Source organism: Halichondria panicea, chromosome 17 (assembly GCF_963675165.1).
Source record: "Halichondria panicea chromosome 17, odHalPani1.1, whole genome shotgun sequence".
Classification (NCBI taxonomy): Eukaryota; Metazoa; Porifera; class Demospongiae; order Suberitida; family Halichondriidae; genus Halichondria; species Halichondria panicea.
In genome coordinates this window covers 2,445,591-2,466,560 of record NC_087393.1, presented here as the reverse complement: position 1 = coordinate 2,466,560, position 20,970 = coordinate 2,445,591, and the positions used below count along the sequence as shown (strand labels likewise).

The 20,970-nt window shown below is 39.7% G+C and overlaps 4 protein-coding genes across 4 annotated transcripts; 2 read left to right on the top strand and 2 right to left on the bottom strand.

The window, feature by feature from the left end:
• Position 1: 1 nt before the first annotated feature.
• LOC135351225 (splicing factor 3B subunit 5-like) lies at positions 2–5,291 on the bottom strand. Its single transcript, XM_064550185.1, has 5 exons — positions 5,152–5,291; positions 4,887–4,923; positions 3,309–3,354; positions 946–1,069; positions 2–165 (listed from the first exon to the last, which is right to left on the bottom strand). The coding sequence occupies exons 1-5, from the start codon at positions 5,152–5,154 to the stop codon at positions 115–117; spliced, it is 261 nt and encodes an 86-aa protein (XP_064406255.1). The 5' UTR covers positions 5,155–5,291; the 3' UTR covers positions 2–114.
• A 36-nt stretch (positions 5,292–5,327) lies between these two features.
• Positions 5,328–8,003, top strand: LOC135351223 (ras-related C3 botulinum toxin substrate 1). The gene is made up of 7 exons (XM_064550183.1): positions 5,328–5,488; positions 5,907–5,978; positions 6,664–6,734; positions 6,858–6,904; positions 7,026–7,088; positions 7,181–7,315; positions 7,598–8,003. Exons 1-7 carry the CDS (start codon positions 5,454–5,456, stop codon positions 7,754–7,756), a joined length of 582 nt encoding a protein of 193 aa, XP_064406253.1. The 5' UTR covers positions 5,328–5,453; the 3' UTR covers positions 7,757–8,003.
• An 859-nt stretch (positions 8,004–8,862) lies between these two features.
• LOC135351219 (basal body-orientation factor 1-like) lies at positions 8,863–15,927 on the bottom strand. Its single transcript, XM_064550177.1, has 6 exons — positions 15,751–15,927; positions 13,607–13,715; positions 13,232–13,376; positions 12,912–12,991; positions 10,755–10,931; positions 8,863–9,196 (listed from the first exon to the last, which is right to left on the bottom strand). Exons 1-6 carry the CDS (start codon positions 15,885–15,887, stop codon positions 8,978–8,980), a joined length of 867 nt encoding a protein of 288 aa, XP_064406247.1. The 5' UTR covers positions 15,888–15,927; the 3' UTR covers positions 8,863–8,977.
• Positions 15,928–15,954: 27 nt separating this feature from the next.
• Positions 15,955–20,861, top strand: LOC135351212 (uncharacterized). Its single transcript, XM_064550167.1, has 12 exons — positions 15,955–16,227; positions 16,306–16,459; positions 17,032–17,246; positions 17,315–17,402; positions 18,227–18,315; positions 18,375–18,405; positions 18,471–18,733; positions 18,859–18,984; positions 19,065–19,169; positions 19,358–19,601; positions 19,652–19,752; positions 20,245–20,861. Exons 1-12 carry the CDS (start codon positions 16,147–16,149, stop codon positions 20,809–20,811), a joined length of 2,064 nt encoding a protein of 687 aa, XP_064406237.1. The 5' UTR covers positions 15,955–16,146; the 3' UTR covers positions 20,812–20,861.
• Positions 20,862–20,970: the final 109 nt, after the last annotated feature.

Genomic DNA, 20,970 nt, shown 5'->3' with positions numbered 1-20,970 from the left:
ATTAATTTTATATAATTATGCAGTCATAATCAATGGTCGTGTGTCAATGAAAAACATTATTGGGAGTGGCATAATAAGATAATGCAGTGAAAAAGAGAAAGAGTTCACTAGAGTTTAGTCCTCTTCAGGCTTTTCAGGAGGAACTCCACACGGTTGCAGCATTTTCTGCAGGAAGGGATAATTGAACACAACCAATCATGATAAGACATTTCATTTACACGTAATTTAGCACGAAACACGAGTCTTCACTACTCTACCTCACTTACGGACAAAACTCAATCTATAATAACGAGTGGCTACTAACTTACTACAATGTTTAAGGTTACGGTATACTAATTGCTCATAAATAATTCATAAGATATTTATTTTCTTTATTTCTCATCACTACATTATTTTTGTAACTTGCAATGATTATCAATGAAAAGAGAACATGAAACAATGCTAGCTATTATTGTAGCTAAAAGTATCTATGTCTTATAATCCAATGAAGTGGTCTGAGGTCAGCTGGAAAAAACTGAAAATTTTAGCGTCAAGTTTTGTTGACTGCATAGCTTCCAGGTTGTCTTTCTGACCAGTATTCGATGCCTAAAGACTTACTGGAGGGCGACTCGAAGAGATCTTGTTCATAGAGACCTTATAGCAAAAAATATATCCTTGTTACTGCTCTACAGTCGCCATATTAGCCTACAAAAACAGCTAGAAATGGCCGTAACTTTGTTTCAACTTCTCTCTTGGGAAAAACTCTTCGAGTCGCCCTGCCCCTTTATTCGTATAATAAAAAACAGCAGACTATACGGTAAGGAGGGGTTTCCGGATGCTTAGAATTGACGCCAAGTGACCATTGCCAGATGAGAGCCATTTTACTAGTGTACTGCATTGAATACCCACGCAAATTTGAGCGTGGGTGGAACAGTATACCGTAACCTTAAGCTGTGAAAGGTTTACCTGTAAACAATTGAATTTTATTCTAGCTTTACTCTCATTCTCAGCGATGGCAAAAAACTCAGTGAGGTTGGGGTGTCCAATGTACGAGGCGAGGGAGTCTCTGTGCTGGTTCACAACCCATTCACTGCAAGGAGATTGAGAGAGGAAGTGAAATCAAACAACAATAAACAAGTTTAGGGTATTATTCTGGATATCCTTACATGATGTACATGATGTACAATCCATTTTCGTACACAATCATGTGACTAACGTACGTTGCGTGTAGTTGTGTGTTGCTTTCTAAATTTGGCAGTTATAAGTTAGGTGTGGTGGGTGTGATAAGAACGCGTTTGCAAAATGCGCATGACCATCTAACAAATTTGTTGCAGACAGGCTATGAACATGCACAAATAACAGTCCCTAGCCAAGGTGTGTGAGAGAACAACAGAAAATATGTGTTATAGGAAAGTGTCCAAATTATAATTACCGTATAGCGGGTAAGTTTCGTGGAGTAAAAAATTTGTTCAACTCGAGAAACGGTAGTTTTCGTGAGTAAAAATTTTGTTTAGTCTTGTGGCTGCATGGCATTCCTACGTTCAGATAAGCCACGCCTACGATAAATTTCGTGGAGGTCAGCTTGCCCACGAAAATAACAAATATTTTACCCCACGAAAATTACCCGCTATACGGTATATTTTACTCCGGGGCTTACAATGTAAACACAGACAATAATAATTGCAGGTGTCTAATTACTTTGTGTGTGGCTACATAAAAAATGTACACAAGCACCCCCACAGGCCTACCTCTAGCAACCATTACAGACTTAGCCAAACAAATTTACAAGGTACATTGTACACACAGAGTGAAACCTGTGGTTTTAATACACGGACATGGCATAGGCATAACTACATACTGTATGTAAACTTATGCTATGGAGATTTTGGGGCACATTAACTTGGTCATACTATGAACAGTGACTACCATAAATTGTAACTGTCTACTATAATTATAATTACAGTAAACTATCGTTAATCCGGTCACCCTTGGGACAGCAGCTTGGCTGGAATAGCGAGGTGGCTGTATTTCAGGAAATAGCCGCGGCTTAAAAACGACCTTACCTCGAATCTAATGACTAGTTCTTATCTCGAGGATATTATACTATTTAAGTGTAATCCAATTTTATCCGCCAAACCACACCAAAAACGTCATATCCAGCCGTAATAAACGTATAAAATTACATTGAAAACCTAGTTTGGGGCAGCCTGGAACCTCCCATAACGGACCCTCCCACTAGAGGACAACCTCTTTATAAAGGACACTAGTTATGGCACGGATTGAAATCACTATCTAAATGCACAGAAACAACCTCCCATAAGCGGACCTTCTTGACTCCGGACAGAGGACAAGCTTCGTGCTCCCAACTGACCAAATCTGTGCAAAATTGCCTCTTATAACGGACAAACAAGAAACCACACCCATATTTTACGTCCAATATGGTAGAGATCGTCTGTAATGTTATTGCTAATCTCTGGCAACTGTAAGGAATCCTTTAATTTTAGCGAGTTCCTTAGTTTCTTGAACTAGAAATAGGGTCCATACAAACAATACATGAACATACTATCTATATTCTTTAATATGGCAATAAATAGTTTGAATGAACCTCCCACCGGAGGACAGCCTCCGAAAAGAGGACAAAAGCTCTGCTCCCAAAGTGTCCTTTAATCAGAGGTTCCACTGTAGCGGGTTATTTTCGAGGCACTAAATTTTCGTGAATTGCCAAAACAAACATTTTGAGGATAGGGGGTTCAAATGACCACACCTCTACAGTTGAGAGGTTTCAATACACCATTTTCAAGGCACTAGAAAACTTCGTGTCTCGAAAATAACCAGCTATAGGGTATATATACGGAATAGCAAGTGGCCGTACTTCAGGGTGAATTTTATGCAGTAAACATCTAGCTAGAAATCCGTACCAAACCAAATGGCCGTACTTCAGAGAGCTGGAATAGCGAGAGTCTACTGTATTATCAGCAACGTTCTCTTGCTGCTAAAAATAGATTTGTACCATAAAATATAGTGCTGTCGCCACAATCGTATAGAGCAAGCACGCAGCTCAACGTAAGCATAAAAATTATAATGGCCATTCTATTTTTAGAACATAGCTAGCAGATGTGTCAACAGTCACACCAATAGTTGACACACCAATGAATATTCAACACCACATTCCAAAAGCAGGAAGTATAATTATGTAGTTCTAAAAATAGATCCTGTATACAGACTTCCCACTGACTTCCCACTCATTTACACACTATGGAAGCCAAACTTTGCAACACACATTGTATTTTGTACCACAACTTCAATGTATACGTCAAACTGCAGCTCACAATTTTGAGATGTCAGCATGGCCAGTCCCCACATACTTTGACTGTACTGTAATGGAGAATGGATGCAATGATTAAAGTGTGCAGTGCCAATAATTAATAATTAAGAGACTCAGCATACTATTATGATACATAGAGGTTTACACGGGCAGTGTACATTTTTGCAAAACCATTACAATCGTCAAGTTTGATACTTGCAAACAATGTAGTAATACGGTATGCATCACTTTTGCTTCACTTTGTAGCATAATTATGTGCACAACGACACAATCATGGCGATTATACTTTTTTAAGCAAAAAATCTTCCCCGGGAATACTTTACTACCGTAATTGATGTAATTACAGCGCCACCATAATTTAAGCGTCATGTCAGCATCAGCATAATTTTTAGGTCCTAAAAAAGCGCCAACCCGTTGTTGGAATCATTTTTTTCTTGCATTTATAAAAAGGCTTGTTTGAGACATCAAGACAATCATCCTGTATCTTTGACTTCCTTCACTTCTAAACAGTTGTTTAACCCATAGCTACAGTCAATGAATGTTGTTCACAAGTCACTCAGCTCTCAACGGTGCAGCTACCAAGTGAAACTGAGCTAGACCACGCCCATTTTCTCTACAAATTCTATACTAGCTGTTGAACATAAGCGCTAGCCTCGATCCCAGGCCTTACTTTTTCTTGCTGTTGTCACTGTTCATCCATAAATCATAAGAAAGACATAGTGAGGCAGCAAAGAAAGAAATGGGCGTACAGTTAAGAAAAAGTAAGGCCTGGTTTGGGAAATCGCGTGATCCACAAGGATTTTTATGAACGTGGGCGATATGTAGCCCACAATCGTGACGTAAGATATTCTCCCACGCATTCAGAGTTAATAAGGCTGTACTGACAACCACCAAGCTGTTGCAAGTCAGATCAGAGAACCAGCGTGGCCAGCTCTGGTGGCAGTAGCTACCTGCTATATGATAATGATGACTAAGCTATTCTTGATCTATAATCAGTAGACTATAATTTATAATAGCATGTAGAAAGACACAAGAAAAGATGATAGTCTGATAGAATCTGAACAGATAACTAGTAGATCATCTAGCTAAGCCTAAGGTATAGCTAGCTATAGTGCTTGCAAACTTCCAGTTCCAAGTCCAGTCCAGCTTGCTGCAGGCAAAGTTTTATTAGTCATAGATCTCTGCGTGGGCAGTCCAACATCTCTAGCTCAGTATGCCCACGTTCATTTTCACCCTTCTACCCTCACGCGACTTCCCGATACAGGCTCTCCTTTTTCCTAACTCTACGTCTATTTCTTTCTTTATTCCTCCAATTAATACCGTATTTTATCCCATTGAACGATTAATACAGTATTTTATCTTATTGAACGATTGTGATAAAGAACAGAAAAAGGAGAGCCTGTGTAGAGGCTACATAAGCGCCACCATAATTTAGGCGCCAGCTTGGGCTGAATGCAATTTTTGTGCTCTAAAGATGCACCACTCAAAAGTGGAATTAATTTTTTCTGGCGCTGTAATTACATCAATTACGGTACATATTCCTTCACACACATCATGTTCACATAATTATAAATGTGCTTACAATGCTCTAGTTGACTGTGAATGTTGTAACGGTCTCCCTGTATGCATGTGGGCAATAAGATTAGTACAATTTTTTGATTTTATACACGTACATGTATGGGTACGGCCGGCCGGGTATGCATGATTATGGTATAGGTATAGTGCAAGGTATGATGCTCATTAAAAAGAAAAACGTTTTCTTTTGTTTTAGGTTGCGTTTGAGCATTACAAGAAATGAGATAGACACAACACACTACATGTTAGTCATGCTCTTGTATGTTACATACCATGACTTCAATCTCATATGGCAGTGCCTCAGATTATATGCGTATGCGGCAGCGCAGATCAGCAAAACAAGGACTGCACTTCTTTCAGTCTGAAATGATACCACGTGAGCAGAGAGCCAATCTGGTCTAAAAATAGTAACATCTAAATTTAGTTCTTCCTTATATGGGAAAAGGTGTGGTGGATATAAGACTTGCAGTGCCCAGCAAGAAGTAGGAGTTGACAATTTAACCGCTTACTGAACACCTCAGAGATACTTTACTAGTTCGAACTGTGATCTTTTTAGTCAATAAAATCACTCAAGATGCAGGCCATCAAGTGTGTCGTAGTCGGAGACGGGTGAGTTCTGTGTTGATAGAAACCACACTCACTTTTGCTTTGTATGTGTGTGTACCATATTAATACAAGTAATTTTAATGTGCCTTAAGGGTTTTCTGGATATATTCCTTGTGTCTAAAGGTAAAGTAAATACTTTCTATATAATATGGGAGCCTAGGCCCGACATTTTGGGTAGGCTACTGGTACCAAGAAAACCTAACTTAACTGTAGTGAATGTACACATACAAAACTTTGATTCATTGTACTTTGTATAGAATAGTAGGTTTGCTTAGACCTGATCATTAGCAGAGCCCTGGGTAGGTACTAGGTGCAAGGTAGTATTGTTAGTTATGTATATGTGGGTGTGTCAGGAGTTGACCTTTGAAGTCATCTCTATCAATTATCCAATGAAGTCATGTGATGTTTTCTTTCCTTACAGAGCTGTTGGTAAAACATGTCTTCTGATCAGTTATACCACCAATGCTTTCCCTGGAGAATACATTCCAACAGTGTAAGTTTGCATATCTGATTGTTTTGTGTGTCTTCTTGGTAGGCCCATTGCGTATCGGTTAATATTTTCGCTACCTGGTGTGGTGAATTACTTCATGTGTTTGGGAAGTGAAAAGTGAATGGAATGTCATACTTATCTATTGCCTCTCATACTATGTAAGGTGCAAGTATTTGTCAGGGGCATTTGCTCGCTTAAAAGCAACCCGTTTGTGTATTATAGATAATGTTCTGAGAGTATCAAGACAGGTCAAACCGTGTGTATGCCATTGTCTGTATGTAGTTTTTATAAATGCCTAATTCTTGTCTGGTGGATTTCTGTGCCCATTTTCAAAGTTAGTGCTTAGCATAGCTTTAGACAAGGCTCCTAAGAATGCTTTATATAGTGTTTCAAGCTAGCACGTTTTGTAAACAATCTTCGTTTATGTTATTGTCAGCCCATGTTGCTTTATGTATATCATACACAAATTGTATAGTTTCAATATCAAAAGCTGCTCTGTCAAGTTGTTTGTCAAGTCCTCAGTGCTCTCCTGTTGCTATGGCATGACTTGTTTATTAAACAGCTCAGATCATGAATATCTTATGATGCAACATGTACATTGCTGACATGACAAATCATAATCGTTGTTTATCTTATCATTCTTGTCTGGGTGTGCCTTTTAGAATGTCAATGTATTTTCTTGCTGCAGGTTTGACAACTATTCTGCCAATGTGATGGTAGATGGAAAGCCTATTAACCTTGGTCTATGGGATACAGCAGGTTCGTGTTACGGTAGATTATGTAACAGACCACATGATCTATTGTGTCTCTATGCATACATATTGTATAAAACAGTGCATGTGCATTGAATAATCACTCTTTGTGTGCTCTTTCCCTGTGTAGGTCAAGAAGATTACGACAGGCTTCGACCTCTCTCCTACCCACAGACAGTAAGTCATTCTCGCGTGCTCTAAAACAATGTTTATATTCTAAATGTAAGTACGTGGTGGAGCTCGTTCTGTGAGTGTTTCTTTAATTGTTCTAAACATGCAATGATGATTTTTTTCGCAGGATGTGTTCCTGATATGCTTCTCTCTCGTTAGTCCTGCCTCTTTTGAGAATGTCAGAGCAAAAGTGAGCTTTTCCAAATGCACCTTAAAATACTCGGTGCAGCTGTACTGGCAAGTATTTTAGGAAGTATTCTAAATTTATTTATTGCCCTGCAGTGGTCCCCTGAAGTGAGCCATCACTGCCCGAACACCCCCATCATCCTAGTCGGAACCAAACTTGATCTCAGAGACGACAAGGAGACTGTCGAGAAACTCAAGGAGAAACGTCTTAACCCCATCACCTACACTCAGGTGTGCAATCTCTCTCTAGTTATTACCTGTGTGGTGTGTAAGTACTGAGATACATGTACAAATGTAAGTCTTCTATGTATAGTAATGCTGTCTCCCTTAGATTGGTAATTTTGTAGCCAATACTAGTTTTACAGCTACTTCCTGGTATATTCATGATTAGATATTTAAAAAATCCCCACGTCCTGGCAGTAAGTTATAGTCACACAAGCAACAGTAGTTTGTGAGACCTCTTATTGTTAATGCTTCCTATTATATGTATTAGTTGATAAGCTTTCTATGTAGGGCCTACAAATGTTGAAAGAGATCTCTGCTGTCAAGTATCTGGAATGTTCTGCACTGACACAGAAAGGCCTCAAGACTGTATTCGATGAGGCAATTCGTGCTGTACTCACACCCACCAAGGCCCCTAGGAAGAAGAGATCAGCGTGCAACGTCTTGTAAACTAAAAACACATAATTGTTTCTTGTAATATAGTAATCGTAATTTATTATTTACGGACATACCCACTCACAGATGCACATAAAATAATTATAGCTTTTATTAATTATGATGTTCAGATGTGACTGTGCATGCATGATGTAGATAGTCAGACATAGTAACTGTTATGTTGAATTTTATGCTCTGAAGATTTCCGTGTCGATATACATTTTGTATTTGTATATATTCTAATGATTTTGTGTATGACTTGTGTGCTCAAAACTCTTACATGATGTAACATGTTTTTGAATAAAATATCAAGAGTGCAGGGGTTTCTGTTGAGCTGGCAAAGCTATTAATTATAAATCAACACACATGCATGCAGTGTATGTGAAACAGTGGTTGCAAAATAGGCTATACTTATAGTAGTTGAAACTTTGTAGGCAATCTTCGAAGGCGCCAAATGCAAAAAAACACTGTTTCTAATCATTCCGATCCCAATTCATGATCATTTATCATAATGTTAAGGTCATTACAGTATTTATCATGTCCGTTATGTCAACGCACAGGGTGAGAATGCTCTACTGAGCATCTTGTTTTTCTCATGCAAGCCTTGCCGTAATAAATGTATGGCGTTTACATATGACAGTACTACCGTAAGAAGGATATTTTCGAGGTACTAAATTTTCACAAATTGCTCATTATTTTATCAAATTTGCCACAGCCCTACAGTATAATTATAGAGAGGTCTTCAATAATAACTGTAAGTAAACCTATTTTCGAAAATAACCTATGTATACGTAATTTATTTGTATTGCCTGTGTTATCCACTACGCTATAATTATTGTGCAACACGTTACACTGATACACTCCTCTGGTTTCTTATTATTCATGTAGGTAGATGAGGATTTAGGCTGCATGGGCTCTATCCAGTGGGGCGGATGAAAAACTTATTTTCTACTTTCCCCCAAACAGTCTCTAGATTTCCCCCGTCTGCTTAAAAACTAGAAAAGGTCTACCATAACTAAAATAAGCGATCATTTTCTCGGACTTCCCTTACTTCATTTACCTCCCCTCCCCCCACCCCCAATCATTATTTGTGCATGCGCATGCACTTAATTAAGATTCAATAAACTGGCAGAAGTACATCTACTGCAGACAAGCAAATGATAGACAAAATGACGCGGGGTTCACGTACAGGATAAAAAAATGCTAAATGCTAGGAACAAATTTTGAATAACAATGCTAGGCTGTGCTATTATTCCTAAATACTGATCCCCTAAGCTGCTGAATGCCTTGGTTGTACTGATACTCATGTAACAATTTTTGATACTGTTTCTCCAACTTTTTCTTCTGTAGCTGTAGGGAATTGGTAGTCTCTATGAGGTCCTGGAGCTCCTTCCTTAGACGATGGTTCTCCGTCTTGATGTAACTTGTGTGCTCTTTTAGGTGCTCAGTCACCTCCTATGCAAGTGGAGACAAAAGCAGTCGTTCATTTACTTATGGGATTAGCACAAATGTGGTAAGACACTGAATGTGAATCAGACCTGATGAGTGTTTCCATTACGGCTAGCCCATCAAGAGCAGATCCAGGGTCAGTTCGTTGGGTTCAACTAGATATGAACTATATTGACTTACTGATTCGCTAGCTATACTGTCATGACAACACAGTACAAAGTTCTCTCTGCATGATAAGAGGGTGGGGCTGGCTACTGGCTGAGTCAGCTAGTCTAGATCAGCTACCATATGGTCGAGGCGCACATCACTACTACAGAGGAGGTAGGACACACATCACGTGTGCCTCAGTGATTAACACATTTTAACCGCAGAGATTTGTGCCAAAAGTGCGGATCTTCAAGCAGCCGGCCCGGAACAGCAGCGATCCCACGGTTATTTTCTCGCTATCATGTAGTGGAAGGATGGTACTAACTTATGGATCAGAGATCCCAGTGGGATCCCAGCTCAATGGCTTGAAATTCACCATCAAATCTAGTGGTTTTCACAGTACATATGGGCTACTATAGAGAGCAGTCAGGGAGTTAATTCAGGTTGGTTGCCGTCTTCTAAAACAGTACAATATTCGAGATTACTAGAAAGTGATGTGAGCGAGAGCACAACAGTAGATCTACCACAGGCACCATATATGTAGCTACACTGAAATGTAAGGAAAGGTTAAAGGTCAAGACCCTAATGTGAACATTGTATGCCACACATTCCATTGCCATGTGACGCATGTCCCGCCTCCTTTGGTCGAGGCAATCTAGACAGTGGCATGTTTAACAGTGGTTTTTTGGGGCTTGAGCACCCCTGGTCTCTCTCATGAAAGTGATGTTACAGTAGCTATTAGCCTGGGCACTGGTCTAGCGAGATAACTGTTGACAATTTTATGCCTCGGTGCGCATGCGCAAGCGAGGTATACGGTAGTGTGTTTGTGTGTGTGTCTGTCTGTCTGTGTAGACTGCTACAGCTGCTCAGGGATCAATGAAGTGAAAGTAAGAGTTTCTATAGGCTTCTAGTCATGTTTTCTTGGATTTTAATTCGTGGATTTGCAAAATAATGCTTTGTTCTTGAGTTATGCCTAGTTTTGCTTACTTGGAATGCCATTGCAGCCTTTCGGAAGAGCACGTAGCCAAACTTGTTTACCGAGTGTTGCTACTCTTCTTAGGACTTAGCTCTGCACTAGAACGCTAGCTATTGGTAGCTGCAAGGCTCTGCTGATGGCAGCCATTAATTTTAGACTTAAACTTTGGCATCGATCGTTTTTAACAATCATGGTCGATCATTACCCACTATTTGAGTTTGCATTCCATGCAAATTAAAAAATGTTCATCCTGTGTATAAAATTAAGCTATTAGTAGCTTTATGTTATGTGGCTTTGGCATCTCCACCGAGGCGGTGCTTTCATTTTTATCAGTGACTCTTCTATAACCGTTCACAATTCCTAGATCTGCCCCTGCCCATCCACAATCCATTGCATATATGCAAGTGGTTACTAGCATTAGAAGAAAATAAAGATATGTACCTTGCTGGCTTCCACTGCCATGGATTTGATTCTAGTCTCAATCGAGTCCTCGTAAGCTTTCTTCTCTTTGAGGAACTTAGTCTTCATTCCCCTCACTCTGTCTTCATGTTGAAATCTCAGGGTCTCTAATCGGCGCTCCAAGGACATTATCTCTTCGTCCTGCTCCTCTTTCAATGTCTGTGAAATAACATTTTATAAGTAGAGGAGATGCTAGATTGATGAACAAATATGACACTCACAGTACCTACTAAAGGGTTGCACGTGGTAACAGAACTGTAACTAGAGTACTGAAATGCTAAACCATTAGCTTGAAGTGTGCATGATTGTAGGAGTGCTGTGGATATGGAAGCCACCATGCAGCAAATAATAGCTAATAAGGCAATGGATACTGAAATTTAGGTTTTGTAAACCTCAACCAAAGTTGAGGTAAGGCTTTGAGAATATTATTACTGATGCAGTCAGTGATAGGTCATACTGGGGTTTGGGTAGCAGCAGGAAAGCCAGAAGTTTTCGTATGGAAAACAAGCTCCATGTGGTAACGTTGTGGTTGTAGTGGTTATGTGTATGTGTAAGGAATTAAAGCCGCACATACATTTAGCCAGCTAGCTGTTTCTATAGTCTTAAGTGCAAGGTGCGCTTCTTAGCTTTTGCTCGTTTTTATTCAATAACAGCGCTTGAAAATCTTCCACTATTATACCTTAATACATGTTTTGCAAGCTTAAAACATGCTAAAATGGGGTTCACAAAAAATAAGACCGCAAACACTTAAATGTATGTACTTATAATTATGCAGGGTTTCATCTAGTGGGGAGCGGGCGGGGGGGGAAGCTTCCCCCCCAAAAGAGAGGGGGAAATAGGAGGAGGGAGAGGGAGAGAGATAGGGAGATAGAGAGAGAGGGAGAGAGAGAGAGGGAGAGAGAGAGAGAGAGAGGGAGAGGGAGAGGGAGAGAGAGGGAGAGAGAGAGAGAGGGAGAGAGAGAGGGAGAGGGAGAGAGAGAGAGAGGGAGAGGGAGAGGGAGAGAGAGAGAGAGGGGTACTATAACCAGACACGGTCTTTTGCTACATATAGCTTTGCTAGAGGATGCTTGGTCATCACCTATAGTATTACCACAAATCTATTCATTGCTTTTTGTGGTTTCTATAGTCTTCTATAGTCGATACGGTCCACAATTTCAAACCAGCATACCAAATTATATGGAGTTGCCTGTCAATGCACATTGCCAGGAGCACATCGCTAAATAGGCACCAAAAACAAACAATATAGGGGGTGTGGTGACCGGAAGTGGGTGGCCTCAAATTTTTTGCGCTGGCACGCGCAGTTTCTTTTCAAACTTCCCCCTCAAACTTAAAATCCTGGATGAAACCCTGTTATGACATCACGATACTTGCTAGATTGCAAAACTTAATCGCAAATTTCTATTTCTGCTAATTTGGCTCATTTGCAGAGTATTTGCAGAGGTTTTTTGCTCACAAACATTGTAGTAGGTAATGCGGTAACTATAATTATTATGTCTCGGTGCGCATGCGCAAGCGAGGTATACGGTAGTGTATTTGAGTGTGTGTCTGTGTAGACTGCTACAGCAATAGGCTTCTAGTCATGTGTTATTTTGCAAAATAATGCTTGGTTCTCGAGTTATGCCTAGTTTGGCTTACCATTGCAGCCTTTTCAGAAGAGTGCGTAGCAAAACTTGTCCATAGAGTGTTGCTACTCTACTTAGTAGTTAGCTCTACTAGAACGCTAGCTATTGGTAGCTGCAAGAGTGAGAAAAGAGCTGTACGGCTCTACTGATGATGCAGCAATTAATTTTAAACTTTTGGCATCCTTTTTTCCAACAATTATGGTCGATCATTTCCCATTCTTTGAGTTTCCCTGTGATTCTGACCGCATCCAGCGCAAAAAATATTCATTATGATATCGTGTGTGTCATGATCAGCAATAGCTAGTAGCTTTATGTTATGTACGTTTGGCATATCCCGAGGTATCAGCACTCGTGGTACTTTCCTTGAGGCTATCAATGCTGCAAACGCAGTACTGTATGCGGCATCCAGGTGAGCACACTTAGAATATAGACAGACAAACAGGCACACTGACCGACCACTATAACTGGTCGCCTACAGGTCTCGAGTTAACTATACATGAAGAGCAGAACAGTATACCTTAAAGTATGCCAGGGCTTGCAGCTCGTCTTTCTTAACCTCAAGTTCCTCCTCTTTTCTTAGCAGCTGTACATTCAGTGCTACATAGAGAAGTGTATAACTCTACTATTTGGCAACAGTTTATTGTGACAGAGTACAGCTTCTTAAAAGAGAACAACCTTTGTAGGCTCTAACCTTGATTGCTTCTTGGCTATACAAATCTTGTAAAATATTGGTATTCACTTATCTAACCAACACAGGGACAGTCTTACAAGCACAATTGTATGAGACAATGAAGAATTTTTAGGCTTTGAAATCAAATTTTCTTTATGAATGATCACCTTTTTTCTCCTCTGTGTACTTATCAATGACCTTCTCCCTCTGCTCCTGTATCTCCCTCAACTCGTGCTGGTTGTGGTCGTTGAGGGATACTATCATAGTCTGTCTCTTCTGGGCCTTACGAGAGATGTAAGTTTGGTAGTCTTGCTAAATGGGGGAATCACGAGGACAATAATATTATTATTATTGAAGGGTTACTATCAATCACTTTACTCTGCTTTTGATTGAGGATATAGAATATGTATAGTTTCACTAAATAAACTTCAAGGATACTTTTAGACTATGCATCTATCCTTTCATGCATACGTTATGCTGTTTCAAGGTAAACAATACATTAACTAATTCCCCTGTAATGTTTAAAGTGCACATGTACATACACTTTCATCCTTTGATTTATCTGCTTCTCTCTGAAGCCAATCGTTCTCACTCCTCAGATCGCTGACTTGCCTCTTAAGAGTGTCCAGCTCAAAGTCCAATTCAGCCAATCTGTTTGGGATAACAATAGTTGGAGTCAGTATATAGGGTGAAGATGCTTTTAGATGTACATTGCAAAATGAAACTATCACTACTACCTAACTTGACATAAAAGTTCATGAACATTATAACGAACTACATAAATGGCGCCTGTGTTGCTACTCTGTATAATTGGCAATAGTGCACGACAAATGTGGTAACCCACACAACAGCTGTAGTATCTACTTAAAAGAAAGAAAGGAGGCTCCGTAACACAAACAAACGGACTACTATACCCGTGGCCGCCCACATGCGCCTCGGCTACTATCGTTTTTTCTAATTACAGCACCACCATAATAGATGAACAAGTCCATAATTATTTTTTGCTGTCGCTTATCGTAGAAAGGATTTTTTGATTTTAAGCGCATGCTCAACCTCAGGTTTCTTGTACTCAAATCCAATTACAGTAGACTCTCGTTAATCTGGCCACCCTTGGGACAATGCAGCTTGGCCAGAGCGAGGTGGCTGCATTTCAGAAAATAGCCGCAGCTAAAAAACGACCTTACCTCGAATCTAATTACGGGTCTGTCTCTCTGATAATGAATCATTATACTCTCTATTTAAGTGTAAACCAATTTATCCGCCAAACCATGCTAAACTTTACCACTGGTTTTTCAGTGCTATTTTATACAAAAGACAGTTACCGTAATACCTTTAATTAAGGCGACACTTTTTTTTAATAATTACGAAACCAGAGGTCGATTCTTTTGGAGGTTGAAAAATTATATTGAAGACCTGGATGTCGCTTATTAGAGGGTTGCATCTAATTGGAGGTAGCTCTACTAAGTCTACTTGTCGATTTCTAGCCGCTTAAAAACGTGTTTCCAGTCGGCTAGAATCGAGGCTAGGGTGTGGCTACATTTACCTTCATTTAGGACGCGACATTAATTGTCAACACAGCTGTTGCTACTTTTAGAGGTCAGAACATTTCCTAAGCTCAAGGGTGTCGCAAATTTGGAGGGTCGCCTTTTAGAGGTATTGCGGTACCGTATTTCTTAATTACAATGCCACGAAAAATTTATTATGATTTTCCAGTGGCACACAAATAAATCCAGTTTGCTGCTTATATTAGAGTGGCGCTTAGCAATAGAACGTAGAGTATTAGTAGCTGTTTCCATGAGGCTACCATAGACAGTTGTACATAGAGCCTCGCGTTATAATTTCTTTTCTAATTACCTAAGCGGCAGCAAAAATAATTCCAGAATTTACTTGGCGTTCAATTGGAGTAAAATAAAAAAATTATTTTATGAATTTGGCGCATGGCGCTGTAATTAGAAGAAAGTCGAATCGATGGTAGCCAAGTACGTTAGGCCACTCCAAGTGATACTCTGGTTTCTGGTCCACCGCCCGCATCAGATTTTATTCTTGGATTTCTATCTCATTATTTCTACTACGCATGCGAAGAATGGTCCATGTGGTACAAAATAGTGTAATAATGATATTCATTTGCAAAATAATGAGTTCATAAGGTGAAATTGATAATGACATAATGAGAAAAGCCGCCCACCCACATGCAATTAGAAAAACTTCAGGACCAGAAAGCAGAGTGTCACTTGGAGTGGCCTTATATACTGTAATTGATGTAATTACAGCGCCAGAAAAAATTAATTCCACTTCTGAGTGGCGCATCTTTAGAGCACAATAAATTGCATTCAACCCAAGCTCTGGCGCCTAAATTATGGTGGCGCTTATGTTCAACAGCTAGTATACAATTTGTAGAGAAAATGCGGCGTGGTCTAGCTCAGTTTCACTTGCTAGCTGCACCGTTGAGAGCTGGATGACTTGTGAACAACGTTCATTGACTGTAGCTATGGGTTAGACAACTGTTTGGAAGTGAAGGAAGTCAAAGATGCAGGATGATTGTCTTGATGTCTCAAACAAGCCTTTTTATAAGCGCCAGAAACAAATAATTCCAACAATGGTTGGCACTTTTTTAGGACCTAAAAAATGATACTGATGCTGACATGGGGCTGTAATTACATCAATTACGGTAATAATTTTCACTTACTCTTTTTTGAGAATTTTTTCTTTCTCTGAAACTCCAGGTGCTTCAAAAGGCTTGTCAGTATCCTCTCCTTTTTCCTTGACTTCCCCTTTACCCTTGCCCTTCTTTTTACCACCCTTTTCTTTTTTTTTCTTTGGCATGGTCACTATTATACAGTTGTCATGGAAACGACCTTTCAGATCACACAAGGAAGCTAGTGTGGGGGCGTGGCGTGGCCATGTACTTGCTGAAGCCGTATGATGCTCAGCTACAAAATTGAGAAGACAAAAATAATGTACATGTAGGCTTGAGAAGCTCATTTAATAGTACCTTTACTTTGACTAGCTACTTGTGACAAAGACAAACGCATTGCATCTAGTTGCGAGTTGTGTTTATGAGTTGTTGTTGGTGAATCTGAACATGAGCAGCAGGCCAACAAACAGAAGGAAGTTTGAGCATGTCACTCCTTCTCTTCTTATCCCAGATCACTTTGTCTGCAATGTGAGCTAAAACATGATCTATTTACACTAGCTACTATGTGTGTTATGCATGTAGATATCTATCAGTATTTTTGTACAGCAAGAAACAAGAATGGTAGTGCTGTATGATGATTCCGTTGGAGATGAGAATGAAAGGATTACACTACAATTTCCAGGGGATGTCGTGGGAAGTTCTCCACGGCAAATTACAACAAGAAGAGTGGGAAGTCAAACCATTGTGTTCAATACACCAGGTAAGCACAGGTTTTGTTTAGAGAGGATTTGTGCTCATTTTGCTAACACGATCGCGTACGTTTAAACAAAAGAATGAAGTTTGAGTATGTCACTCCTTCTCTTCTCATCCCATTGCAAGCTATTAGTGACCTATTTATTTCGTAGGAGTGTTTTGTTATAATGCAGGGCATTGCATAAAACTTGGTTGTTATGATGATACTTGGTTCTGGTTCATGAATATTGAACTGCTGTTGTTTGCTTCACATCTGCACAAAGTGTCCATGTATCTGTCACCTGACTGAAAGTAAAGCCTCATATATATTGTTTGCTCAGCATATGAAGCACACATAACACATTCCTCAAGCACACAAATCCCAAAAGTAAACTTACTGTGATGGGTTTTTTTAGAATAAAAACAATTTAAGGAAGTGATATGTATACGTTAGTATACTAAGCTTCAGATAGATACTTGTTTGCGTAGGACTCAATCAATAATGTTTTTGTTTGCTTTTGGTTGTTGCTATTAGTTAATGTGGTCCCTAAACACATCATGAAGTGTGCATCTGTCCACTAATTAATAATTAAAATGCAGTTTATTCAACGAGCAGAGGTCAAGTTGAGGTTACACCGATTCTAGAGTCCCGAAAAGGTTACAAGATACAGTTGGGGGCGTTCAGATTAACTTTAAAGCATCCTCTTACAACTGCTATGGAGCTTTGCATGAACCTGTCCTCTAGTACTGCCGTGCTACCAGTACTAACAACTTTGATGTTGAATGCTAGTGGAGAAAAAACAGAGCAATTTAAGGTAAAGTATTGCATGACATAATTATATATAATCGTTACTGTAAACTGTGCTTCACCTCACAAACGTAGGATTCACATACTGATCGTATGATGACTCTCCTAGTTGGCAGCATGAAGCCAGGGACCAGTTGCACTATCCAGGATATCCTTCTACCGGGTACGTTAATAATACATGTATACCTACACAATATGTTATAGTTGTGACACATGCACGAGTGCCACATGGGATATATTGGCTCAGTAGTGACAAAATGCAACAACGTAAGGTAACTTCAGCCATACTATGCCAGTATCTAGATAGTGGCACAGTTCAAGGCTTGACCTGTGCCATATGGCAGATATTGGCACAGTGTTTCCTTTGATCTGCCCGCTCAAAATGCAACAACATACGTTGTTGCAATACGTTGTTGCATTTTGAGTGGGCAACACTTGTGCCACTACGTTGTTGCATTTTGAGGGAAACACTGTGCCAATATCTACCATATGGCACAGGTCAAGCCTTGAACTGTTCCACTATCTAGATACTGGCATAGTATGGCTGAAGTTAGCTAAAGCCCACCCTCCACCCAGTAACCTGAAACGGTCCCTTTTATAGTATAACACTGTTCAACAGATTCAGTGGTAGGCAGAAAACGTTTTTCATGCATCTGGTGCATTCCACAGCCACCACAAGTAGTTGAAACTAGTTGTCCTATAAAACGAGTGATGTGTACACACGGAAAGGAATGCACAAGGAATGCAACAAATCAGTTGTTACACAGCTCACTTGTGCGCACATTGGATATATTGGCTCAGTAGTGCACTTGCCCTCGAGGCCTTCGGGCCTAAGTCACTACTGAGCCAATATATCCCATGTGGCACTCGTGCATGTGTCACAACTATAACATAATAATTATAAGGCCTAATAATTATAATGATAATAATTATACTGAGTGGTATAATTATATTAAGCATGCATGATGCTATTTTCCAACACTTCAGATAAGAAGTGGAAAAAGAAAAACTTAACAGATCTTGCTCAAAAGTTTAATCTAAGAAGCATGGAAAAAGAAGCCTATGCATTTGCCGCTGTGAGTTAATCCAATGTATCCTCGTCACAATTGCTCATTATAATTGTTTGCCCTTATAGCAACGCAGGCGACCAAGAAAAAATGAAACAAGTAAGCAGCTAGATCTAGTATATCGGAATTTTTTATAACGTGCATAATTTGATGTGATCCTGCAGCGAAAAAACGAAATGAGGAAGTAGTAAGAGCATTAGACTCAAGCCCTAACCTTGATGCAGTGGAGGATGAAGAAGAGGCTGTGATAACTGCCTCGTTTTCAAGCCCGGCTATTAATACTGTGGGTCTGGACGAAACCGCTGAGTTGGAGCCAGTTGACGTTGATAGAGTGTCAATGTGGAACCAAATGAAAAACGATGTGAAACGCGTTTACGTTGTCAAACAGGATTTTTACACACAAGAACCAGGAAAGATTAGCTTGAAAGTAAGTTCCCCTTTGGTGGTATACAATGTACACTTTTGCTGCTATTAATTTTAAGCAAGAAGCTAGTGATATGCATGCATTACGGCAATGCTATTACAATACAATACTCATTGATTTGGTTATAGATTGGTCAAAAGGTTTACGTTGTCACTAGCCACTCACGTGAAGCTGGTTGGTGGTATGGAGCAAGTGATGGAAAGCACGGCTTGTTTCCTGCTGTATGTGTGGAGGCAACCTACCAAACACAAGAGGTCATATACATTTATACAAATAGAAAGACCGTCCATTTTATTCGCATGCATGCATTTTGTAACTTTATTTATAACAACAGAATACCAGACGAATGCTACCTCTTCCTCCACTGCCGAGAAAAACACCTTTCTCAGCGACAGATAAGAGATTGTCTCTGCCCTTCAAAAAGCCTGGATCTTTCCAAGTAAACAATGCTCAGCATAAATTATGGTTGATTTGAGTTAGAAATATTGAAGCTGGCCTTCCCTATGTGATATGTAAATGGCCATCTTCGCCAAATATTCCCAATAATTATATCTCAAGGCTAGAGTACTTTATATGCAGTATCAAAATTTAGTAATTTATTAGTCTCCTCTGTATGTACTTATACAGCAACCTGCAATACCACAAAAAAAGGTGGCACCGGTGTTAATCCCTTCAAAAGCCTACAAAAGATCGCCTAACATTGGTCTATCACCATCCTCAATAAGTTCAAATAAAGCAGACAGCGAGGATTTTTTGTTCACCAATGAATCTGGAGAATATGTGGACATGGTCGCTGCACGTGAACAAGACTCGACTGACTCTGAGAGTGAGAATGATTCAAATGCCGAGGATCAGCAAACTGCCTTTCATGGTAAGCTCGACTAAATGAATAGTCACACCATCAATCCATCTCTATCGCAGGCACAAGGCAGCCTATTCCCCTTCCTTCGCGAGCTACTAATAGGATTGCTCTTCCAGTTCCTCCAGCCAAAACAACCTCTGTGAAGTATTCGTATGAGGAGGTAACTATTATTATTATTTTGTGCAAAGGTACCTTTTCCCCCGGCCACTCATTCTGTGATCTATATTAAAAATGCCCTTCTACACGTACGTGTGTATACAACTGCAAGGTTATGCGTTATATAGCTAGTATACCCGTTATACTGAACCCACGAAAAACTATTGCCACGGTTATGGGTCTTTACATACACTTTTACTTACAGTTATAATTATGTTTATGATGTATTCCTGCCGTGCATGCACCCTCATGAATACGTACCGTATAACGGGAAAATTTGGAAAATGACGGAAATGGTGTTTTTAATTTGGGGTTTCAGGCGTGGCTACTATATACGGCAAAGACGTTGCGTCCACTTAATTTTCAGTAAAATTCACCAATCGTCGCCAAATTTTCCCGTTATAATACAGTACGTAACTGCCTTCCGGTATAAATACACTTGTAAATCCAGGACGGGTACATTTACCTCCTATAAACTTGATTGTCGATTATACAGTGTACAGAAAGTGAAAGTGAAAGTAGTCAACCAGAAGATGAAGATGACTCTGATGATGACAAATTAGACTACGTAAATCTCAATGAACAAGGGTTCCCACTGACAGGTGCAGAGCTTAAAAAGAAATTAACAAAATACGAGAACTTCAATCCACTCAGTTTTGACTTGGTACAAGGACACATGTACGATTTACCGGATCAACTCAGTCCAGAAAAGCAAACTTCTCCACACACAGAGACCTTACACCCCACTCAATATCCAGCGGCAAAGACACCGATATGGCCGTCTGATCACCATCCAGAATCGGAGGCAAGGAGCCAGAGCCTATTTAACAACCAAAGAAAGACCCATGAGAATGTCGTGCTCTCACCAACGAAGCTAAAGATCCCACCAGTTCCACCTCCAAAGATCGCACCAGTTCCACCTCCAAAGCCAACTGGACAAGCGGGGTCTCCAAACACCTCAAGGACTAAATCAGTTTCAGCACGAGTGAACTGGCTAAAGCAAGAGCTCCAGACAACAAGCAAACCAACAATATTTGCAAATGAGGAACACAACCATAGATAAAAACATGCACAATTATTTACTTTTTAATTCGCAAATCAGATTACAATAAATTATTTATATGAAGGGTTAATCATAATTATAGTGAAACCACTAGCTCCAACGATTGTTTATAATTATAAGAGTTATATTATATCAATATAGTATTGATGAAAAACCAAA